General features: G+C 37.6%; 1 protein-coding gene across 3 annotated transcripts; it reads right to left on the reverse strand.

The window, feature by feature from the left end:
- Positions 1 to 166: 166 nt before the first annotated feature.
- On the reverse strand, positions 167 to 24,426 carry LOC107098506 (rho GTPase-activating protein 42-like). 3 transcript variants are annotated; one of them, XM_015396227.1, is made up of 25 exons: positions 24,106 to 24,426; positions 23,863 to 24,036; positions 17,838 to 17,933; positions 17,682 to 17,743; positions 14,281 to 14,352; positions 12,430 to 12,531; positions 12,217 to 12,327; positions 11,557 to 11,661; positions 9,024 to 9,153; positions 8,809 to 8,909; positions 7,202 to 7,311; positions 6,997 to 7,075; positions 6,852 to 6,891; positions 6,692 to 6,754; positions 6,534 to 6,608; positions 6,352 to 6,436; positions 6,202 to 6,260; positions 5,381 to 5,486; positions 5,114 to 5,273; positions 4,887 to 5,037; positions 2,834 to 3,511; positions 2,588 to 2,744; positions 2,317 to 2,388; positions 2,135 to 2,214; positions 569 to 657 (listed from the first exon to the last, which is right to left on the reverse strand). In XM_015396227.1, exons 2-25 carry the CDS (start codon positions 24,014 to 24,016, stop codon positions 569 to 571), a joined length of 2,937 nt encoding a protein of 978 aa, XP_015251713.1. In that variant the 5' UTR covers positions 24,017 to 24,036; positions 24,106 to 24,426. The 3 variants fall into 3 exon arrangements, with proteins under 3 accessions (XP_015251714.1, XP_015251715.1, XP_015251713.1); XM_015396228.1 differs by lacking the exon at positions 24,106 to 24,426 and having other exon boundaries at positions 167 to 657; positions 23,863 to 24,016; XM_015396229.1 differs by lacking the exons at positions 17,838 to 17,933; positions 23,863 to 24,036; positions 24,106 to 24,426 and adding an exon at positions 15,733 to 16,402 and having other exon boundaries at positions 169 to 657; positions 17,682 to 17,732.
- Positions 24,427 to 25,394: the final 968 nt, after the last annotated feature.

A 25,394-nucleotide genomic window follows, 5' to 3' on the forward strand; every position in this document is an offset into this window, starting at 1 on the left:
TTGTTCAAAAGTTTCAAAAATACAGTCTAAAATATAAAGCTTTGTGACAGTAAGAATTGGAGCTATAAAATTACATAAATAATAAGCGGCAAATGAAAAAGGCAGAATCCACACATGCAGAATATTGTTTTAATTTGTTTATTTTAGACAGCAGATAATCTGACACATAGGGTATAAGAAAAAAAGTTCATACAGTTTAAGGCACTGAGGTATGAACATTGGATTTCTAGACCAACTACTGAAACATTAAAACATAAATTATAAAGATTAATAGAAAAATAACACTTCTATGTACCTTTTACATATTTTTACTGGATACATAACATTTCAGAGTCTGCTAAACAAAAATTAAAAATGGTGATAAGTACTGAGAAGCTAAGCCTTACACGTCAAGTATCAACATCTACTGCACTGTTTACAGTAGCCCCATTGCTCATATTGTGGCACAGTAGTCAGTGATAACAGTCACAGTTACAGTATTGTGTGTTTTGGATTCTTATTAAACAACCCTTAAAATTTCAGTCAGACTCTTGTGATTTTCTCATGCGCAGACAGTTCATCAGGTTTGTCAGATATATTGGATGTAATTTTCGGGTATGAGGCCGGTTCTGCCCTTATATGTCGCCTGCAGCCAACCTGGTTCCACAGATGGACCCACTGCAGGAAGAAAACAAAACAAAACAAAAAAAACATCACGACTTTTATAACCCAAATTACAGCGAAGCACAGAGAGCTAATTTTCTGTTTTAGTGAAAACATGTTCCCACGTCGGAGAAGCGCTATTTAGCAATGATCTGCTGACACTTTAACATAATAACACTCATTTGTTTCAAAGTTGTTAAATCTGGTAAGGAGATTAGAAGATGTAAGAAGCAATTTGAAACTGTTTCGCACAACATGCTGTCTGTGGTAATTAAATCAATGTTTGATTTAGTGAGAGAAATTACTTGAAGGACATTACAGAAAGAATAAATGGAGCTTAGCAAGGCTGATCTAATTTATCTTTTTTCTATCTATTCTAGATATGAGATGCAAATGGTACAAATAGCTTTAAGACTTAACTAAAAACAGGTAATCAATTGACAGGAAATAAATAAATAACTTATATGGTCTATGGTGAAGGGAGTTTTCCCTCTCCACTGTGTGAGGGATTGCCTTTGAGTCAATAGTCAATGCAATCAGCTGGTTTTCTTTGGATAGAAAAACTTTAAATCAATTTGACTGTATGATCTTGTTGAATTGTAAAGGGCCTTGAGATGACATGTGTTTTGAATTGGCGCTATATAAATAAACTTAATTGAATTGGATGATCTTAATGTTTCATTTAATAAAGCAAAAGAGTTTTACACCTGATATTGAATGCAATAGCACCTCCTCTTGGCCAGTAGGTGGCATATTCGTCCGCTCTTTTCCTTCATTTGTACTGTTTGCCAGGTCTGCAAATTTAACTTGCACGTCCAGAAGAAAGTAGGAAAACTTTGCTTTTTCTAAGCTGTTTTCATACCTTAAGTTATAACCAATGCTCAAAACTTTGACTAATCTACCCCTTTATTTATTCTTTTATTATTTTGGTTGGAATCTCAGAATTTTGACTCATTCTCAGCTCTATTGCAAAGCTATAAGGTTCTCTGATCTCACGTGACTTCCCCCTGCTAATACTATTGCTGCACAATTATTTTACACTGACATTGTATTCATAACCAGAGGTAAATATTTATGTGTTTTAGACCCCTCAAAAATGTATAAAGCAATAAGTTATATCCTATATTTTTAATCTTTGTAAATGAAATTCATATTTTTAATCTGCACCACTCTGAAAGTATAAATTTCACTTACAAAGATAAAATGTATAGCATATAAATCAGTATTATAAAACAGTTATTTTTAAAAGAAATATTTTTTAAGCAAATTAGTAGCTATGACCTTTAAAACCAATTCTGGATTCGGATTAAACAGCTGGTCATAAACAATTGTGAGACATGCATAAAAAAGTAGAAGAAATCTAAACTTTAGTCTAAACATGCCCATTTGAAATGATAAAATATATGAATTTTCTAACAACAACAAAAAACAAATCAATGAACAGATATTTTCCCATCCTGATAAAGTAAATATTTGCTCTCATAAACCTTACCATTTGTGAACAGCGCCCCCTGTGGAAAACTTAATTCATGGCTGTGCTCTGCCTCACAGGAGTACATCGCTTTTGCTTCCCTGCAAGGAAAAGTTGATAAGGGAGTCACAAAGTGAAGTAACTACAAATGAATTTATCTAAATGTACGTTACCAGGCAACAGCATCATCAAAGTTATCATACCTTCCTGAGGGACAAATGTCTAACGCTGAGGAGAACACTGAACTCTCACGCTGAGGCTTCCTGGTTGATAACCTGCATCACAAGCAAAACATAATGCTTTAACTGCACTGAAATGTGGTTCTAAACACCAACAACTGAGATGTTCCGTCTCAAACCACACATAATCGACATTAGTTGTAATTTCCTAATCACAATCATGTGAAATATCTTGGGAGTTTTATTTTAAAAATCCTTTTGTTTAAAATAAATGACAGGTTTCAGTGACACTCACAATGAGGCAGGCCTGGAGTAGCCGTTGCTGGATGCGGCTGCAGAGTGCTTTGGGGTGAGGTCGGAGCCGCAGCGGTTGTGTCCTTTACGCGTTTTTAATCTCTCCTGTCGGTCCAGCGACACGAGGCTCTGCACTGATCCATGGCAGCTTTTGTAATCTTCAATCATGTCAGAAACAGGGTGGGAGAGAGTTAAAATGTCTGACTTTTAATTATTTTAGAGGGGGAAAAAAAAGCTTTTTACACACCTTCTGAAATGTGAAGGGATGTGAGCGAGGATGAGGTGGAAAGCCGGTAGGGAAATAGAGAAGAGGAGGAAGAAGAGGAGGAGGAGGCAGTGCTATGTATAGGAGGAGAGGTAGAGTTGGTTCCTCTGACTTCTGTGACTGTAGCACAGGAGGAGTTTCTTTGCTCTGCTGAACGAGTGCTCTTCAGGGAGGAGATGGAGGCTGCTTTCTGAAGAGGTCTACCCTCCCTGACAGAAGAGGAACGGTCCCCTGATGAGGGCTGGACTGACGTTGTGGACGCAGATCCGGAGTCTTTGGTAGAAGACAAAGAAGCGGTTGAGTTTCTGTTGAAAGACCTCTCCACTGCGGAGAGCAAAGAGGATGTGGAGGAGGACACAGAGGAAGTCTGCTCAGCTAAGGAGAGTGGAGCGGAGGTCCAGGAAGAGGAAGGCGTGAGGTGGGGGGAGGGGCCGCCGTCTGGTGGCTCTTTCTGATCTTTTCCATTGGGGGAATTGTTTGGTGGTGAGCTGGAGGAAGCCGAAGGAGGAGAAAACTGCGCTGCGGATGGTGAGCCGGGCTCAGCGGTGGGAGAAGAAGGAGTTGAGGTCTGAGACAACCCATTCTTTTCAGAGGAGTGGGAGGACAACGACTCCTGGCTGCCCATCGGAGTTGTATCAGGGCTGCTGCTGAATGTATCACCTGGAAAATAAAAGGAAACATCCCTTCAAAAACCAACAGAGGAAGATCTCCAGAACAGAGAGCTCATCTACTGCCTGGCTGATATGGATTATAGGGCCCAATTCCAAGCATGTTCTAACGAATTACTAACCATACACCAAATAAAAACATTGAGGAAAAAGTCCCGGTTAGAGGGTGATGTGACCCTATACATCCAACTATAAATTCTTCAGTAAACCTGCTGATAATGTTAGCTGAGATGCTAGGCTAAAATCATCTTTATTCTGATATGGCTATAAAAATTCAGCAATTTTTTTATTTTTTTGCAGCTTAAATTAACTAAGAGGAGAAAAGTGGTTATGTTGTTTCTGCTTTACTCTGAATGATGTAATACTATAATTAAAAGAGCAGGATGTGGTGCTCTGGTCTCATCTCTACAGTCTGGAGGAATGGCTCCTGACTGAATGCAGTCTGTCCGTATTTGGAACACAATCTGAAACATGGCTGCATTTAAGAGACATTAATTCAAGCTCAATAAAACACTTATCCTACCGAGTAGGCCTGGGTAAAAAATCGATTCAATTAATTAATTCAAATTTTTTGTTGCAGGCAATTAATTAAAAAATCTATTTTTTATAATTGCACATTTTTGGCTTCCTGGAGATTCTGTAGCTGCAGCATTGCTCTCAGGTTGCAATTTGGCAAGTAACAGCGTCACATGAAACAGCAAACGACATAAAGACTACAGGTGAGTGAGACGTTTGTTCTCAATAAAGGAATAAAATCATCTGTTGTTTGGAATTGCAGGACTTTAAGTTTTCCAGAGTAGTTGCAGATTTCCAGTGTGCGGCAACTGCGGTCGGGGATTATTTTTTTCTTTTCAGAAGGGGGGGAATAAACATGTCAACATGAGTTTCATAGAAACACCAGCAATAACTCTGCTATGATGACGCGTTTTTTGGCGCTTATCAGGACGCATTACTACCCAAACACAAGTTCAGTGGGAAGATAGGAGATTGGAGCTGGGGGCATTATATGAACGAGCTTAGATAAGGTTGCATTAGAAGAAATGGGGTTGTGTATTAAAGGCAAATTTTAAAGCGGTCAGAAAAGGTTCCTGGTCTAGATAGCCAACAAGCTAGGTGTTAACAGAAGCACGGCTGCCAATAGCGCGGCGCGGTAGTGATGTGCCCCACGCATAGCTAAAGACATGTTGACCTGTTGGTACTTATTGCTGTCCTTAGGGAGGAAAAAAAAAAAAATCGGGAAAAAAAATCATAAATCGATTTTAAAATAAAATAATCTGATTTTTTTTTTTTTAGGCCATATCCCTCAGAATCTGAGATATGTTATTAATAAGAAATGAAACAGAACAGTGACCAATAGGCAGACTCACTGTCATTGTCTGCCAGGCAGAGAGCCGGAGTGTACCGAAGGGCCTTTCTCTTTCCAGATGACAGGCAGATGGCCTTGCTCCTCCTCGGAGTCGACCGAGAGGTCGGAGCCTGAGGCAGCGGCACCGACAGGTCCGGAGTCTCACCAAAAATCTGAAAGGAACAAAAAGCAATTCACATGAATGATCGGGGCTCCACATTTACATGTGTGTGAAGCTTAAAAGCTCACTTTGTCGTGCTTTTCAATGATGATCTCCACCACAATGTTCTGAAACTTGATGTTCATCATGGCCGCCACCGTCTCCTCCTGTGACCTCATCAGCGTGGGGCCAAAGATCATCCCAAGGTTAGACACGGTCATCATGTTCTGATCGCTGTGGGAGGACACCCTGCATGCACAGACCACCACACACACATTTCACAAGTATAAAATCATCTATAGAAATTTACTGAATAACTTTCAAACAATGATCACACCATGAATCCATGCACATACTTGTGAAGGTGATTGGTTAAGATGTCCAACATGGTTTTGTTTTTTTCCGGCAGTTTGTGTACGAGAGCATGAATGGCTCTCACTCTGTACGTCTGGTCGTCGTACTCTGTGACAGAGGAAGAGAGCATGGAGGCTGGAGCTTGGTGTGCTTTAACCCTGAATATACCGCATAAAACAACAAATGCTGTCTAGAAACTTCTTAAACATCATTCTGTAAAGTAATTAACTCCCTTAAATCTGTCATGTTTAAACCACTGTTTATTTATTTATTATTTAAAGGCCCAACATAAATAATGACTTTATTCAGTGGAAGTTAAAATACCTTCATATATTTAAAAAAAATTATAAAATTATAAAGCATTGTGTGTATTTAGAGGGCTGAAGGAGGGTGGACTCCTCCTTCCGTCTATAGCCTTTTGTGGGACATATTTCATTTGGAGATTTCGCCATCTTCTAATCCCATTTTTACTACTTTAGTGTCCCTCATGTAGGAAGGCCTTATCACATGATGCTGCTACCACCACCCTGTGTTATAATTAGGGTAATATAAACCAATATTCTTTTGATTATCTGACACGATCTGAGATCTTTCTTCCATATCTTTGCTGCAAACACTGTAAGTGCTTCCACTAAGCTGAGGATATCTGCAGCTCCTCCAGATTCTTGTTTTAATCTCTGATTAATTATCTCCTTGTGGTTTTATGTGGGCGATCAAATCCTGGTAGGTTTGTAGTTTTGCTATACATAATTGATGTTGGCTTTTGGGATAAATACTTTTGCATGACCTAATGCTTCCTACAATAAAATCAAGAAAATCTTACTTGCAGCCCTGATGAATTCTTTATGCAGCCTATAGGTCAGTAACGGTTCTGCCAAACACCTGGACATAGATGAGAGAATAAGAGTTCACAATTTAAGGGCCAATTTACTTAAAAAAAATAAAGAAATGATGCCATATATTCATAAATTACCGGAAATAATCTTTCAGGCCACTGGTTATTGTCTTGTTGTCCCAAGTTTCTGCATCCAGCTGTATATCCGAAGATGCAGTAGAAGCTGCAGGAAAACTTTTGTGTTATATTCACTATTGTATTATTATAAAACCAAGTTAATCTCTCCCTGATTTCAATATGTATATGTATATATAACATACCAAATGCACTGGCCATCAAGCGCTGCACTTTGGAGTTTACTCCACCCGTCCTGTACAGTCCAAGAGTTGTAAGGCCTGCAAATAAGTTAATACATAAGGATCGGCAAGAGATGCTGTAAATATATTGTTTAAGTTACATGTTCTAGGTTGGTGAATACCTCTTGATTCAACCAGCTCAACACACTTCTTAACAAAGTTGAATCCTGCTTCGTTGAGAAATGCTATAAAAAAAAAAAACGCCAATGTCAGACTGAAAAAATCTTTAACAATAAATTAATTTGTTTAAGGAGAATCTTCAGACCCAAGCTTGATACTTACTCTCTTCTTTTTTACTGAGCAGAGAGGGAAGAGTATAAATCTGCAAAGACAGAGGAGAACATGAATATAAATAGCTTTTTTCTTGTACCAAAACAGTCATTTTCCCCCAGGGATATATTCTTTATAGAGGTGGGTGTGTTCTTACAGGCTCTTTTCCATCCATTGCCTCCATCCAGAGCCGTCTGTTGGCCTCTGACAGGGCTTGCAGAGTAATGACGCCATGTCTGGATGAAAAGAAAGTCACACCCAAGCTCAACTAGGCAGCAACACCTCCAATTATTCAATCTAAAAATAAACCGTTGCATCATTCAGGAGAAACACAAAGACTCTCAGTCAGACTGTCCCCTCACCTCTCCACCACCTCGATGTCAAAGCAGAAGCGTTTGTCGATGGATTCGGTCTTCCTTCGGACACATGAACGCAGCCTGAACATGTCTGGGGCCCCAGTCATCACGCCATTCTGATAGACAGACCAGCGACACACATGCATCAACGCTGTTTTTTTACTGACTAAAATAAACTTTCAGGGGAAAGAAATCAATTATGTAAAGAATCTGAGTGTTAAAATGTTGGTTTTTGAAAAACAGAAGTGTTTTCTAGTACTTTTTGAACATTTATTTTAAATGTTAAAATGAGAGAAGAACACAACAAATATAAGGAAGGTAGTGTGAATGGATTTTATAACAAAGTAAAGCCTTCTTGGATCTTTCTTAGATAACTATGCAGTTGGTTCCTGGTTGTGGGTCGCTGGTTTTAGGGAATATGTTAGCAGCCTGTAGGCCATGAAAACTGAGCTTGATACCCTTGGCCATCCCTTTCTCTTGTTATCTCTGGTGCTACCTCACCTGGTGGGGATTAAGGCTGTGTTAAAAAATGAATGGTTATCACCAGCATATTTCAGCGTAGCAGGCTGCTAAACTGAAAACGCTACAATGAAATCTGTCCAAAACACTAATTTTTCATAGTGATGTCTGGGCTCCCCTGGATTTCTCATTTCATTTCAGCTCAACTGCTGGTTATGCTCAAAGCTTCAATATGATATTGAAATTAAGCTGGTGGTGTAACAAGAAAAGCACTATGAAAGCGGGAGCCCCTCCCCCTTCAGACTCCATCCTCCCTCAGAGGCGCATGCAGGTAGGTTAAATAATGCGCTCCTCCCTGTTAGCAGACAGAGTGCAATCCTTAAAGGCAGGGGTGGAGTGTCCAGGTCCAGAAGGATTCCCAAACAGCTGCTCTGTAAAGCCGAACTGGCTGATGGGCAGAGTGAGTTTTCTTTTACCCAATAAAACCTGCCATATTGCTGCAATGGTGAGCCAGCCCTAGTTGGAAGGGCGCTGTTCCCTCCACCCCTCTGTTCTAAGTTTTGCCCCCCATGGCAGGCTTATGTCGGCCGTGTGAATCTCCTAATCAGTGTAGGCCCCAAAGACAGGGACGGCTGGGTTCAAGTCTGTCTCTGTCACTGGTCTCCAGTGGAGGACGTAGTTGCAGGGTTCAGTTGGGGGGTTGGGGCCTTGTGATTATCCCTATGTCTCTTTGGCCTGGGGACTAATGCTCCTGTGCTTCACTGTGGACCTGCCCCTGTACAGGACATGTGACCTGCCAGGGTTCCCTGTGACTTTCTGCCTTGGGTCTCTGCAGCCTCTCTACTACCTGCTCTTTGGTTCTAAAAACGTTTGTCTATGGTTGGTAAAAACACACACAAACACACACCTACACAAATTCCGAATGGCGACTAATCAGAAACCTTAAACATAAAAAGAAAATCTGGTTATATTAGAGTTTTTAAAGATAAATCGGATCCAGCTTAGAATAGTATAGGAAAGCTAAATTAAAAAAACTAAACAAAACGAAAACTGCAAATCTACATCACCATTCTGATCAGTGAATGCCTTTAAATAGAGGGTTTAAGGATGTTTTAAAGCACCGATATTAGTGTTTAAGGGCGTCAGCAGCTCACCTGTCTGCTGGCTGGCCGGGTCTCTGTGTTGCTCATGGAGAACATCTTTGAGCTCCTCTCGTAGGTACAGTAGTATCGGGTCCACACGCTTCCCAATGGACCTGCACACATTATCATATTTTTATATCCATAGATCTGACACTTTTATGACCAGCATTTATTCTTTCTTAAGGAAAAAGAAATGTTACCGATCTGTATTTTAGAGGGTAGCTTACGTTTTTCTTGTATGTAGAGAAATCCCTCCATGGTGAAGCAGCTGGGGGCTTTGAAGTCATCCTCAGCAGACCTGATCCTTTTCATTAGCCTCTCAACTTCAACACGAGTACTTTCAAAGTTGTTGCGAGCCTTTACAAGAAAAGATAGGGGACACCTTAGAAACATGCTTAATTAAATAACATGCTCAATAAATAATGTGAATTAAATTGTTTGGTTTTGTACGACACTATGGACCTTCATCATTATCAGTTGATCTGTTCTGTGTTGATTAAATTCCAACAAAAAGAGGTAAAATGTTCCTGCAAGTTTTAAAAGTAACATTTTGGAATTTTTTAAGTGTCTACCAACAATATTTGAAAAATACCACCATGCAGCTCAGTTTGAGCTGCATGCTTCAAGGTGCTAACTTAGCGATGCCTGAAGCCCATGTGACTAGACAGTGGAGGACAGGATGGCCAGTGTGTGAGTGAGTTAAACCAGGGCTATGATGACAAAAGCCATCCAAGAGGACAATTCAACTGCAGTAGTCATTGTTCCTCCACTTGTGGCAGCACTAAGATGGTTTTGAGACAAATATTGCACAGATAACAAGACAAAACAAAACATTGCATGGTAAGATTAATAAGCACCTCATAGGCCCGATTAATGCTGTTAATTTAACCTGTCATAAACCAGATTGACAGGTGTGGTTCAATTTGAATTCGACACGTATTAATCAAAAGGAATAAAGATTTAGTACAACTCTTCTGCCTCCCATGACAAGTTTTTAGTCAGTCACAGCAGTAATAGTAGCTTGATTAGTTTCAAACTAGAGGAGTTAACTAATAAGCTCTTAACAAATCTGGTTGGGAGGAATGAGTAAATATCTTCCCATTCACAGAGGCAAAAATCATGTCCTTTTTTTCGTTTTTCAAAATGAAATAGAGGGTAATCCAGCTAAAGCTGACGCAGCCATGTTTGTTTTGCTTCAGCCTTTCTGCCAATGGTTGATTCACAGATGTCATACACGTCACTGCATTTCAATGGTCTGAAACATTTCTGTATTGAGGATAATGCATCTGTTGGCTTCTAGCAAGATGTATTTTTGGTAGTTTAGAAATCTCATGATAATTCATCTTGCCTGCAAGGTAATTTTTAATCTGCAATAAAGTCCATTTCAACCTCATTTAGTATTGAAGTTTGAGTTTTACCATTAGCTTAAACAACTTCAACACCTTTTAAAAAGACACATAAAGCTTTAAAACAGTAAACAACAATAAATCTGGTTTAAGGGGCAGGATCAAAAGCAGAGCAGAATGTAGCACTCTTTGCTATGCAGCATCATGGAGCTTTGTTGCAGCAAGTGACTGCAAGATTCAATTCAAAAATACTTAATCGTTTCCAAAGGGAAATCGCATAAAAGAATTAATAAATAATGAAATAATCAATTGCTCCACCTACGCAAAAATGAAAGTAAATGTGAGCAAAGCTCCAACTAACAAGGGAAATTTTTAACTGTGACATAGAGGAGCATACAACCCTTTTTTTGTTTTGGGAGTATAATATATCCACTAAACTCTTTGGAGTAAGCATGTCTAAATTCCATGCTCACCTCTAACAACATTTAGCCCTTTAATCAAATGTCTTGTAAGATTATTTAGAAGAAGATATTCTGGGCTCAGAATAGGAACAATTTTACAGACTTTGATGGTGGCTTGGTTATTTGTGATCATCTCAGCATTTCAGAAAGTACTGATCCACTGGGACTTTTTTTTTTTTTAGGAACTGTTTTTCTAACTTTACAAAGAAAAATCTGAAGAAAGAAATTATTCCGTGTGTGGCAGCTGACTAAAGAAAGCCAACATTAGCTCAAATAATAAACTAATATAGTAATAGCAAAGTGCACATAATAAAGCAGCAGGTACTTTTAGATTTCTCAACCAGACCAACAGAACATGGAATCAATGAATAAAACTGTTGAAAAAGAAAAAACATTGAAAGAAGAATCTAGAAATAAGGCTAAATAAATGTTCTCATTTTAACATTTAGATCTAAAAATGCTAAGTCAAAAATTATACATATAAACCTTTAAAACAATTAGTGGACCACAGAAAAGAGATGCAGTTGTATAGATTTTGCTTTAAAAACAAACAAACTTATAGACATAAACATCCCATGCAGCTAATTTATTCAGATTACATCATCAGAAGGTTAGATCAAAAAACTGAACCAACCAGATCAGGACATCCTGGTTTAGCCAGCTGATTTTTCACATATCGAGTGATGCAGAGTCAGCCCTTAAGCAGCAACAGCTGCTTACTGGCTTTTAAAACACCAACATTAACGACTTAACTCTTAAAGTTAATATTATTTATTAGTAAATAATCTTGCTAAAAATAAGATGCTAGAAGTATCAGGAATCTAAAGTTTAATCAGAGTTCAGTCTCCTTACTTTTACCTCCTTTCTAGCAGTCAAAATGCTAGAGGCTATTTCCAACAGGGCAATCTGAGGCACAGATTTAATCTTACAGTTTAGGGAAAACAAGTACTTACATTTTGCAGATTAAACTGGAGCTGCTGCTTGTAGGGTTCAAACTCATTGGCCAGCTCATAGCCCTCGTGGTAGAATGTAAACAACCCCTGCAGGAAGGCTAATAACTGAGAAGCACAAGGAGAGATCCACAGTAGAAACATTAGCTCTGGGCTTGGGAGTGTAAAAGGTGATCACAGTAGGACAGATTTTCAATCAGCTGCTGGGTAATCAAACCTGGTTCTACAGAGTAAAGCATTGCTCTATATTTGTTTTGCTGCCATTGTTTATTTTACAACAAACAGCTTTTGCTCTCTGTCAGCTGGGAAAAAAATCTAATCACAGGAAGTCCTGCTGGAGCAACAGGAAGTGTCCTTTACTGATATCCATCATTTAAAAAACTGAAACCAATGGCCATGCTGAGTGTGTAAAACGTTTTTCTGAGCTCATGGCTCACTTGTTTTTCCAGGCAGTGTGTTTACATAAAAACACTTGTTAATGGCTCGGTCTGCGTGCGTAAAAAAGAAAAACAGCACGGGAAAAGTCTAATCACTCCAACTTTCCTGCCATGAAACGCTGTGTAACCGGCCTGTCTTCATTTTAAAATGGAAACTATAAACATAAAAAGGGTGTGTATGGCTTTAAATAAAACCACAAAATTAAAATTGTAAAGATAATCTTACTGGCTCCACAAACTCAAACTTCTTTCTTTCCTGCACTTCTTGGATCTTGAAAACATACTGCAGAGATGCATCGTAAAAGATCTGCCTGTCTTTGTCCATCTGTGAGTCAGCCTGTAAAAAATAAAAAAAGCACACCAAATACTAAGAACTTGATGTAACCGAACAGGTGCCTGAGGAGCTTGTTGTGGCCTTGAGAGTATCTTAAGAATTTACCTCTTGTAGCTGGGAATCCTTCTTCCTGGAGGACACACTGAGATACTTTTCTAGCACAGAGTAATACCGCTCTGTCTCCTTATCAAACTGCTTCTTCTCCTCCTAACAAGAACAGGGCAGCAGAAAGGATGTAAGTTACAAAAACTACAAAACAACAGAGAAAGGAAACAAAATAAATGCCTGAGCGATGAAGAGGCGTTAACAATAGTATTCATCACAACAAAACATCATCCTGTTATTGAATATTAAAAGATAAAACTGGAGTTGCAAAATAATGGTGTGTTGAAAAATAAATACTGAAAATTGGCCTGACTGCATCAACTTCACAATGAAACACGTTGGTGGGAGTATCATGCTGTGAGGATGCTGGGGGATTGTTCACCTTCTAACAGACAAAAACCCTAAACATATGGCTTGGTCTAAAAGAAAACGGTTTAGATGAAAGAATTTTAATCTTTTAGAAAGGCCTCATTTAATCATAGCACTGAAGTTGGATGCTGTAATTTCTGAATAACTAAAATGTGTTTATTCTCATAATGCAGTTTTCAGAAAATGAAGCCCTTAAATGTACAAAGTCAACTTAAGGTGGTTCCATCTATGCAATGGTCTTAAATACTCAAATATAACAAGTGAAATCTAGCATAGAATTCAATCAAAGGAATTAAATAGATCATCATGGTTTAAAGCTGCTTTTTTCTTTATATTTTCATCTTATTTATAATCGTTTCACAAACAAATTAAACTGTTATGTAGAGAATAAAGGCACCTAAAATCTTAGAAGGCTTTAAAACCTGGGTTATTTGAAGAGTTTTGGGGGCTTTTTTGGAAACCAGTTACACTGATTTAAAACGACCCAGATGCAGGGTCAAAGTCAAAGACATTTCAAATAGAATTTGTAGCTCATCTAATTATAGAGTGTGTAAGACATGAGACCTTTCTGCTGAATATTAATGATAAAAAGCTAAAAAAAATACCATGCAATAAAGCACACGTTGAAACAATTTCAACACATTTCAAACGCATAAGAGCCAAAATGTTCGGAGAAAAAAGGCTCCAATGTGTTAGAAATAAAAGTGGATTACATTTAGAGACTGACTTAACATGAAAGTTGATCTGCTTTAGTCTAACCATCGGAAAAGTGAAGGGATAATCAAACATTTAGAGAGGCTGTAAAGGCTATTAATGTAAAAAAACAATGGAAATACATCTAATAAGTCACAAGAATGGTCAAAAAATTACCTGAGTATTGAATAAAGTTTCTGGATGCTTAAGAAGAGTATTATATCAGATTAAGGAAGTAGCTTCCCGGAACTAAAAGTTATGGCAAAGCAGAGATGCTATTAATATTCTAAACAAGGAATCGCTGCCAAAAACCATTAGCAAACAGCTGCAGTGCAGATATTTTCTCTGCTATCGTCTAGCTGAAGATGAGCTGCTCACACATTTGTGTTACATTCTGCAGTCTGTGGAGCTGCTTGAATCAATCCACCAAAGCCACCTGAGGTTTTACTTTCAGATCAGGTTCCTTTTTAAAACAAAGCTGACTCCCTGTGTCAGACAATGTTCTCTTTACAGTCAAAGAAAAGTTTGATAAGTAGCTAAAAATACTTGAAGCAGCTGCTAAAAGCAGACACAGCAGACGTTATGTTTCTACTGCCTGTGTTCAGCAATCTCTGTGTCTGTGACATGCTCAGTCTACTGTCTTCTCTCCCAGCGTCCGTTCCCATGACCTTGTTACTGACTCTAGACTGTGATCTATCATTTATCTGAAATATGTGAACTTCTGATCGTTAACCAGTCTAATTAGTTCAACTGGCATCCCTTCATCCCTTCTTAAAGCAGTGGATGTACCTTAACAGCTCCGATTTGCTCTTTCCGAAACCTCTCAAGGGGTGAGATCAAGACGTCATCAGCATTCTGGATCTGAAAAAAAGGAAAACAGAAGTGAGTTCAGTTTGTTGTAACAGTAAATACCGAGAGCCGCAGCCAAAACGTCCCATGAGGGCCGCAGCTGCAAGTTCACTGCTGAAGTTTAAAAGGGCTTTTATGTTTTATCAGCAAATCCCTGATAAGTTTAAAAAGACAGCTTTCATTTTTTTATTGAAGATTTTACTTTACTGCAATCAAAAAACTAATGCAACCCTTTTTGGTATGTATTTAGTTATACTTGGTTACTATATCATAATGTTTTTTAAATGTCCTACCCTGCTAACGCAAACAATTGTGTTAAACTAAATATGATAAATTACATACCAAAAAGGGTTGCATTATCTTTTACAAAGAACTCTAATCAAAATATTACAAAACACACATAATATCTTAATCCACAGTCAGCTTCACGAAAAAGTTGCTGTGAAGTTTATGACTTTAAGCTGGAATTAGTTTTATCCTACAGTAAATCTTTGTTTTCATTGAGGTCAAAATAACACCAAAAAAAATCAGAGGTAGGTTGATATGAACTAATATTAAAAAACGCAAGATGGTTTCAGCTGGAAATAAATCGCTTCAAATGGCCTAAAAGAATAAGAATATTTGGTTACAGTAATAGGCAAACAGTTAAATAAAAACTTTCCTTCTTCCTGAGCTACATGCTAATAACATATCAGGTCTTTTTAGTCAATAATATATCAGTAGATTTTGGTGACTGATGTTTTTAAGCAGATGCAAAGTGATTGATATAGGAGATGGACATTGCATTCAACAACAATACTGTTATTTTATCTTTTACATAATGTAACCCTACTTAAATATAGCATTTTTTCTATCTGTGTGAATAAATTAACCTCTTGTAATAGAGCCTAGGACTACAGATTGTGCAGCTTGCATAAAAGTCAAACCCATTTTGCAGAATTTTCTTTCAGTATATTACTGATAAATGTACATCAGTGGTACCATTTTTTAATGATTGAGTACTTTGAGGATAAACTCCATGATATTAAATATAAAGAGGATGTTACTGTACGCAGTATAAATTTTCACTTCATCTTAAATCCGCAATGGTATCCAAAACAGGGAGTCTTTCATTGTGATGTTAGACTTTTCAACACATCAGTGCAGGCAGAGGGAAACTGAAAACTGAGACTGTTGGGTTTGGTCGACTCCCGGTAATAGAACTTTTGGGTTGAACAGGAAAGTATTTCAAAAGGAAACTATTTTCCAAAAGACGGTCTAATAATTGTATTATTATAAGTTTAGATTAATCAGCAGAGTTCCAGTAAAAGCAAGTGGAAAAAAAGTGAAAAATCCAAACACACACAGCGAGGGCAAAAGACAGAAGACAAACACACAAGCACACACAGAAACCTTTTATGGACTTTCCCAGGCTGTCCAACTGCACTCCATCTCACAGGGGAATTGCCAGAATAGGTTCCACATGGTTCCTCTGCAACCAGACCAAGCAGGCTGCCACAAAGGCAAACACACACTCACACAAGGGTTTATATATAAGGCAGCATACTATGCTCCTCTGTTACAAACGCTGTGAGCTTAGGCTTCACACAGAGTGTGCCAAAATTCAATCAGTCCTCACAAAGGCCTCCGAATGATGGAGGATCACTGAGTCCAAGACATTTCCCAATTGCAGTGAACACGGTGCTGCTGGCACAAAGTTAACCCACAAATGTGTGAATCAGTGTAGAGGGAAAGCAAAAAAAAAAGAGAAAAATCCAAGGCAGTTAGTGAGAAGCTGTCTATGAGGCCTGAAACCTTCTAAGAAATCTACTTAAATTTCACTCGTAAAACATAAAATATATGAAGGAAAAGGCTTGGGTCAGATAACGCAGAGAGAATCAAATATTTAAACAGCAGAAAACTGTTTGCTGAAACAGCGTGAAAAGTATCACGTTTCAACATGCACATTAGTTTCACATTTCAATCAAACGGGGCCAGCGTGAAGCTTCGTTTCCTGATGCTCTTTAATCCTGTCACAAACCTGTTTGGATTGTTTGACTTACCTGATTTCCAAGGGACATAACTGAAACAGCATAAAAAAAGACAAACATGCCTACTATCAACAAAAAAAACAAAAAAAACATTTAATCTAATTCACATAACCTTTGTTTCTCACTTTGTTGCAATAAATTGGACTGAACTATCCTGTGTAAGATCAGTTTGACAAAAAATATTTGGCAGGTTAAATAACTGTGTGTTGTGGGTGATTGTGTGCCATGAATAAGATGTGCATACAGGTTCTGTCTGCCTTTTTTAAATGAGCAAACTGCTGGCGTTACTGGCAGTATGAAAAATACCATAAAAGAAGAAGAGATTCTGAAACCAGCTGGCCAACACGGACCTCCTTTGCTTCTATCTTTGACAGACCAGATACGCTGACATGAACAAAGACTTTCCTTCCAGTCTGTCATTAAATCAGTGCCTCCTTTGTGGACTTAATTAGAGACCAATCTGATAGTATCTGTAGTGGTCCTGATATTGAAGAAAATCGAGTGTTGGTGAAAATGGGCCTGATTAATAGAAGTTAAAAAAGTTAAGTTAAAAAAACTCCATAACGGTAGAGATGTTTATCCCTTTATGGGCATCTGTCCTTACTAAATAAAGCCAGTTTGAACCCTTACAGTTATATAATTGTTTTCAGGATGTAAATTGTCCTTTCAACATGATGCACAATTTTCCTTTTTCTTAAACTAATCTCAAATTTCCTTTTGGATACACACTTGATCAATTTATTTGCTGGTAGAGAAGAGTTTATGACAGCATTTTATTTCAATAGTAATGATGATAACATTAAAGAAAACATAGATCTATTATCAATAAAGTATTGAGATCAGCAGAAATCCAAATCGGAATCGGTCAGAAGTGAAAGAATGTGGATGGCTGCATCCTTAGTCACAATGACACCAGAAATTGTTTAAGGAGTTTGCGCCTCAATTTCAAGTTTGATAAATGTGTATCAAGTATTCTCCAGCCATTAGTCTGTATTGTGCTCATGCAGATATGATCCATGCATTCATGACGGCACACGGAAAAAAGAGTTTGCCTCCACTATTCTTTTCATGTGACACAGGAAAATTGATATGCACCTGGTATGAAGATCAGCTTTGCACGTGCCAAAAAGTTTTCACATCTTTTAATAAACCCAAACCTTTTTAAACATCAGTCCCAATTGGGGCATACTAAACCAAATCTGAGAAAAAAAAGAAGCTGAAAAAATAACTAAGTCAGTTTTATTTTTATTTGTTTTAAGCTTTTCTTACTCTGCTCAATATATGACTATAAACAAAATCATGAATTCTTACCAGTCGTTTTCTCTCCTCTTCCATGGTGCTTAAGAGCTGAGAGAACTCCTTTAAGGACTGAGCTGCAGAAGAGATCACATACTTCAAATATCTGGGTCTAGGTCATATCTTACAGAGAAGTCTTAGATGGAGGTTATTCTGTTGTATTTTTCTCACCTATATTGATCTCATCATCAGTCTCAGCGTCTCCGATGCATTCAAACTGGAACTCCTGCAGAGACTGCGAGAACCGCTGCACGGCCAGAGAAAGTCCTGGAGAAAAACAGCCAGGCAGGTACAATAAAGATATTGCTGATATTATTTCACTGTATGATAACAGTTGTATCACTGGTCAAACCAATTATTTTTCACCCTTTATTTTAAAGAATAACTAAAGAACTTGCTTTTCATCTAATCTCAAGACATGAGGTGTCAAAGTCTGCTGTGACTGAGCTGCCACACCTGGTGATAACACATGATGTGCATGACACACCGCTGCATTCTTTGATCACACTCTGGCAATACAATGCAATGAATTTCAACTGCTGTGAGACAGTTTACATTGTAGGTCTGGTGTATGCATAGATAATGACATAAAATGAAGTGAAACTCGACTGCAGCGGGTGTTAGAGCTACTGAAAAAGGAATTTAAACCAGACTAAACTTTCAGAACACTTTCCAACACTAGAAACAAAAATAATGTCTCATTTCTGCTATAAGATGTAGACTAAGTTGGTCAAGAGATGAAAACATTCAATTATGCTTGTGTGTTTAAACTTAGCAATTCATAGTTTGCAAAAACCATAGGCAGCCTTAAAAACAGTAAACCTCTATCTGAAACAACAACTGCACTCTACTGGATTAGAATCTAATATTGTGGCTCAGGTGATTTTTCTACAAAAACAGGACTTGTTTTAAAGGACAATGCAGCCATTTATTTTACCCTCAGAGAAGAGCGAACAGGCTAAACTCTACGAGTATCAGGCAGGTAACAGCTGGTATCCAAACAGATGCCTACAGGCCAGGCGAGGAGCCTTCCCCCTCTTTGTCAGTTGTTCAAATAAATGAGCCCTTTCACTAATTTTCCTCATCTTGTGTTAAGGATGACACATTTTCTAAAACGTATTATTTATTTTCCCATAAGAGCAACACATATAACCACCCATCATATAGAATTTCTGGAGGGGATTTGGTAGTGTGCATAAATACACCAATAAGCCAGAGATAGGACCCATTTATTTTTTTCAACACTAAGATAGGTAATCTGTGAAGTAAAAGTTAAATATTGAAAAATCAATTTTTCCCATAAAAAAAAAGAAAGAAGTAAACCCACCCTTTACAGACTTTGATTGCATTGACAAAAGTTTGTGTTCTACGATGCACTATTTAAGATTAGAAATAATAATCAGATCACGGCTCGTTTTTTATCTTTTATTTTGTCAATTTCTTTTGACATTTTATTTTTTAGAGTTGAGAGACGAAGACAGGTTCACAGATGACCCGGAAGTGTTTCTAGTTTTTTTCTGTTTCTCAAAGCTGGGGACAGGAAAGACAAGTCGGCTGTTTTCTGTTTTTCCATTTTTGATTTGGAAATTTAAAAAAATGAAAACACTAGAGTAATTTCCTTTTTCTGGTTTTCAAGGAAAAAAACAAGGACCAGTCCTGCACAATAAAATTGTCCTAAAATGAAAATTTAGATGAAGCAAGCAACAGTAGACAATTGTTTGCATTCCTTGACTTTGCAGCAATCCCTCATAACAAGCATGCAATTTTGGGAAAACAACTACACTGAAACTAGTTTTTAATAAGGACTGCACTGATTACAGGTTTCTGGCCAATCACCGATTCCAATCATGCCTGCAATGCCAATTCTGATTTTGACATATATATTTATTTTTATACCTGACATTGTCAGTTGCTATGAGATCACAAGACACAAGACATTTAAATATTTTTTTACTGAATTTTTTTTTTATCGTTGCTGTAAAACAATGTAAGTTTCTGAAAAAACTGCGCTCAAATATGAATTATATATAATGATATCTCAACATTCAGAAAATCTAAGCCGATTGATCGGTCGGCTGATAAATCGGTACACCCCTATTTTTTATTTTAAACAGAGGAGATTTCAGGGTTATCAAAAGCTGATGGCTGATGGCAAAGTTCAAGTTTCAGTTTGGCTACCAAACACATAGCAAGTCTTGTCTATGGAACAACCTTGTTATTAGTAAACACAGACGAAATGAGAGTCACTGGCAGAGAAAACAGTAAAAACAGACAGAGACCAAGACAGCTGAAGCTCATGAGAACTTAATCAAAGCGAAAATTATCACTAATCCTAAAAATACAAAAAATATCAATAAGTGAAAAAGCATTAAATGAAATAAACAAATACTAGTAATAGTGATTGCCTTTCTATTCCTGAGTGTTAGATGGCTATTAATGCTCAATATTTGCCAAAAGTCAGACTGAACAAGTTGATCTGGAATGCAGTGGTCTAAATGAGTTAAATGTAAAATTAATTCTAGGTGAAGACATTAAGATGTGATGTGAAGGTACTTCATTAGTGTTTACTGTATGTCTGTTATTTAGAGAAAACAGACATTTTCATGTTTAATTTGTTTATAAAAGAATTTTTTGATAATCAGCTACTGACAATAGTTTTAATTTAACAGAATTATGGTCAGCTAGAAAAAAACACAAAACATAACAGGTTGATAAATTACTACAAACCAAGTAACTTAATAGTAAATGTAGACCTTTCTAGCAGAGCTTTTTGAGCCTCTAGGGCATTAGAGGTTGTGCTGTTAAGTTTTCATGGTAATTGAGCCTTTTTTTGTTAATGTGTAACCGCAGTGGGCCTGAAATTCCCCAATGCATCGCTAAATCATGAGTAGAGGAAGAATTTTAACTATTTGGTTAACCCTCTATAACCTTAAGGTTTGCTAATGTTGGGATCCTGAGGATTGCCCACCAGAGGGCGCCGAGGATCCTCTTCTGCTTTTTGTTTTCTTTTAGGGACTGGGTTACTGTTGGGATCTGGGGATGTACCACCTTCCACCAGCAGAGTGCGCCGTGGGTCTCCTGGGCTGGAGCCCTCCAGCACACCTGGAGCTCGTCTGCTCATCAGGAACCCTCCCTACATAAGCAGCTGCCAGACCTTCCTTCAACGCCACAGTGTTGACCTTAGTTTGGTTAGCAACCTGAGCCTCTGTTACCTGAAAGAATCTAAGTTGTCTCTAAGTGAGAAAACTGATTCTAATCCACCTCTGTCTTTGCTCACAGGAAACCTGTCTCAAGCCTGAAGCTCTGGGTGAGCTTAACCTGCCTTCCAGCCCTGGTGAGCCAAACCTGAAGATTCCTATTTGGATATCCCCTGCTGCTCTCTGTGAAGAGCTGGAAACTCTGATCAAGGTCTGCCATTCAAAATCAGAAGCTAGACGCTGCAGCTGCTTGTGTACTCTGCTGAACCAACAGTCTCTGGACCCAACGGTTCCCTCTCTCACAAGAGAAGCCTGGACTCCGTCAAGGTAGACTCAGAATTATCTTAAAGGACTCATTAATCATCTGTCTGCCCAGCTAATCAAACTATCCATCTCTACAGACTTCAGTGAACCCAACCCGGACCAGTTCCAGATCCTGTTCATGTTTTTGTGTCAACAATCTTTAATAAACTCTGTTAAACTTTTACCCAGCCTCCGTTGTGTTCTGCATGTGGGTTTGAATTAAAACCATTCATGACATCTACAAAGTTTTTTTTGTTTAAGAAAAACTTGAACTTAACACAACAGTAAATATGATTTATCAAACTTTGTAAAAAACAATTTATAATAAATCAATTAAAAGGTCTTTTGTTTTGTCATAAAATTTTGGTGTATGCACAATTTAACATTTTGTCACATTGTGGCCAAAAGCTTCAACTGATTTTCTTGGGATTTTTTATGAGATATGGCAAAAGACCAAAACACCAAAGGACAAATAATGAAAATGGGTTATAAATAAGTAGTAGTATAACATGGACATACTCAGCCCTCTAGGTCTGATGCCTAATGCCTTGAAGAGTCACCTTTTGTACATTTACATCTACACCTGTTTTAGTGTACATCTCTAGTAACTGGTAGCTTTTTGCTCATTCTTCTTGACATAGTAGCACAACATCAGTCAGAGTGGCCAAAGAGCATCACAGAACAGCCATTTCTAAGCCTGGGTTTTAGCCTGGGATTTGACTGGGCCACTGTGACACATGTTTTATTCTAAGCCACTGCATTATTCATCAGACCTTATCTTTAAGGTTGTTGTACTGTTAGAAGATAAACTGCTAGAAGGTAAACCCCAGTCTGACTTCATCTGGAGCCTCAATATGTTTCCTTTTAGAATCTTCCAGAATTGATCTCTTTTTATAAACCTGCTTTCATGTCCCTGCTGTATACCAGCATCCCCACAGTTTGATGTTGATAGCATGTTTTACTATAGGATAGAGCTTCCAGGTTGGTTGTTTATTCTATCCCACAAATAAAGGTTTTTGATGAAGGTCAAAGAGTTCAATATGGGTTTCTTGTGACCAGAAAACTTTTGTTCATGTTTGATCTGCCTCCTTCATGATTTGTGGGAACTTCTTGGCTTCCTTGTAACAGTTGCTTTCGTCTCATTACTCTTTCATCAAGAGTGGTTTTGTGGAGAACATGAATTGTCCTGTCCACAAATTCTCCCATCTGAGCTATGGCACTCTAAACCTGCAGAGATGCCCTTGGTCTCTTTGCTATTTATCTTATCAATAATCTCCTTACTGTGTAACTGTAGATGGATGGCCATGCTTGGTAGATTTGATCAATGTTAGGATCTTAATTTTATAACTTAAAGACTGGTCTTCGTAGGGCTGTTTGTTCACTAATGTTTCGTTAGAAAACATCTAAAGACTTCCCATATCACCTGTTTTCACACATGGAAGTAAAATGGGCACATGATCTAGTTATTAAGTAACTTCTAAAGGTATTACACAATACCTATGTACACTATAAACTTTAAAGGGAAAACCATTATTATGGGCTTTTAAGTCAAACTGTACGTCAAAGCCTATAACAAGGTTATACGGTACTGGTGTTGGAAACTGTTCAGATTTGATGCTGTTTGTCCTTCTTTTCACATCTTTTAATTGATTTAATTTATAAAATACTGAAATCACGCAACATATTACTACATTTAAATGTAAAATTCCAAAATATCACTGGATGTAATAACATAGCTGACAAAAGAAAAGCACAAAATATATGCTTTCCACAAACGGCTCAACTCCAAAGGCAGAGATTTTGTTGGTCTTTCACAAATAAACTTCAAGATTTTTTTAAATGAAAGGATCTATACTTGACATTGTTGCCTAATATAAGTTAACAGAAATTAAACCAGTGATATGAAAAAACAGTCGGCCATTCAAAATAAAGATGCTCACAACAAGTAAAACAGCCTAGGTTATTTAAAATTTAAAATCAAAGCTCTTAAAATCACAAATCGAACTTCACTGGGTATGAAAAAGTCATTCTGTTGACTTTCTAAAACAGAGCTTGCAGATACAACTGTTTTTGAAGGAAATAAAATGTTTTTGTCATTTTTTTCATTATGTGAGGGGGAAAAAAATCGATTAATTGGATTTGGAAGATAGAATCCGAAGATTCGATTTTGAAGCTAAATTGCCCAGCATTGCATCCTAAAGGGGAATATAATATTCTCCACAGTGCAAAAGTTTTAAGACGAGGCATTCCTAAAATGATTTGATCACAGATTTATGTTGTAAAACCCGAAGATTATTAGTGGCCCCCATTCAGACACTGTTTACACAACTTTCTGGATGCACCCTTGAAACTGCATCTTTTTAGTGAATCTATATAATTATATTCCATGAATAACCTTAAATGATCTTAAATGTGCAATCAACAGTGTTGTATTAACATAGATGGTTAGCCATTCACAATTTATAAAGTAAAGTTTGTTTTACAGACAAGTAATGGTACCTTAGAGATAATATATCCCCTGTATAACATAGTAACTACCAGCTTCGGTGTGTATTTAAAACAAGATAAGCAGAAATAACTGTCCTCTGAAAGCTTAACTAGGTAAACTAGCTGTGATTGCACTGGTAGCCTCGGGCTTTGGGCTCAACTTAAACAAACCTATCTGAGTAAACAGCCATTGGGTTTTGTTTACTTACCTCTGAGGGCAGATATGAGCATGTTTCCATCTTTGATCAGGTCTTTTATAAATCTGTTAGTTCTCTCCAGTTCGATTTCATGGCACTGCAGCCGCTCTCTGAACTCCGGACTATCCAACAAGGAATCACTGAACTCCAACGTCGGGAGACCCATCGATAACTCAGCACACACCGCTAATAATTAAAGAACTGCAATAAGTTGGAATGTGTGCCGTTGGAAGGGGGAAAAAAGCTTTTACATACCGTAGGCACGGAGATACTTTCTCTAAAGTTTCTTCAAGCTCCCTTTTTTCATGCCTTTCTCCCCTTTCCCCCCCTCGCAGAACTTCCGGACACTGAAATGCAGCAGAGCTTCTGAACTACAGAGGGTTTGGCTAGCTTTCCCAGCAAGCCTTTCCCGGCTGTTCCTTCTACTTTATATACGAACTGAACCTAAATATAACTTCACTTTGAATTCATAGATAATACAAAAAAAAACCCTAAAAGACTTAAAATCACAGAACCGAAAACTGTATCTGGCTTAAAGCACATAAAACCCCAGGCGACGCTGGGAAGCTAACTTTCTTTACGGGTTACGTTGTTACTATGGGAACGGGAGACTCCTGCTGGCGTAGACAGAAATTTAGACAATACGCCAAGAAACTAACATTTTAAGCAGCGTGTGGTTTTAAACTGTCATTCACTCAAACAATGGCGTAAATATCGATAAGCAGAGACTGTAGTTGCTTAGGAGACCCGTCACTGACACCTGGTATATGGCAAGCCAAAAAAATTCTCTTATACACACCTGGTACCATGTTGGTTGTCCAGAGTCAGACCTTATTTATACCCCAACACATGCCAGATTTCTTCAGGATGGTGAGCCGTTTAAACACGACACCAATAAAGCAGACAGTGGTACTTTTAATTACTATGTTAATAAATGTGTATAGTTCATTAGACGGTTGGTAAAAAAAATACACTCATATAATATGTTTCAAACTGCAATAAATATAAATAAATAAATGGTTTTTAATGGGGGTACCGAATAAAATAATGAAACATGAAAAGAGGCAAAAGGTCATAACTTGATTGATTATATGAAGTAAAGAGATATTTGCAACTCCGGAACTCCAAAGATATATCTCAATATGACTAAACGCACCAGAGCGTTGATGTTTTTTTTGTTTTTGTTTTTTTTCACTCTGCCACCCATTCTGTTATTTTTATACACCTTTTAAGGTCCACATTTGTGTGACCACTTTTTCTATAATATTTTGCTGCTGTAACACCACAATTGTCCCATTGGCAATGAAGAGATTTTCTATTCCATTCTATTTCTAACAGGATGGAGGGTAAAAGTGCAACAATTTATTTTTGAAATTATCAATAAAATAAATCTTTTTTTTTAAATAGCCTAAGGGACTTATCAGCTGCGGTTTTTGCTCCAGTACATGTCATAATTTGATAATTTTATCAATCATTTTATCTTTTTTATATATTAATCTTTTTTCAATATTGATTTTTATTATCTTAAAAAACCTATGTTACCT

This window comes from Cyprinodon variegatus, unplaced genomic scaffold, assembly GCF_000732505.1.
Source record: "Cyprinodon variegatus isolate N-32 unplaced genomic scaffold, C_variegatus-1.0 Scaffold784, whole genome shotgun sequence".
Classification (NCBI taxonomy): domain Eukaryota; kingdom Metazoa; phylum Chordata; class Actinopteri; order Cyprinodontiformes; family Cyprinodontidae; genus Cyprinodon; species Cyprinodon variegatus.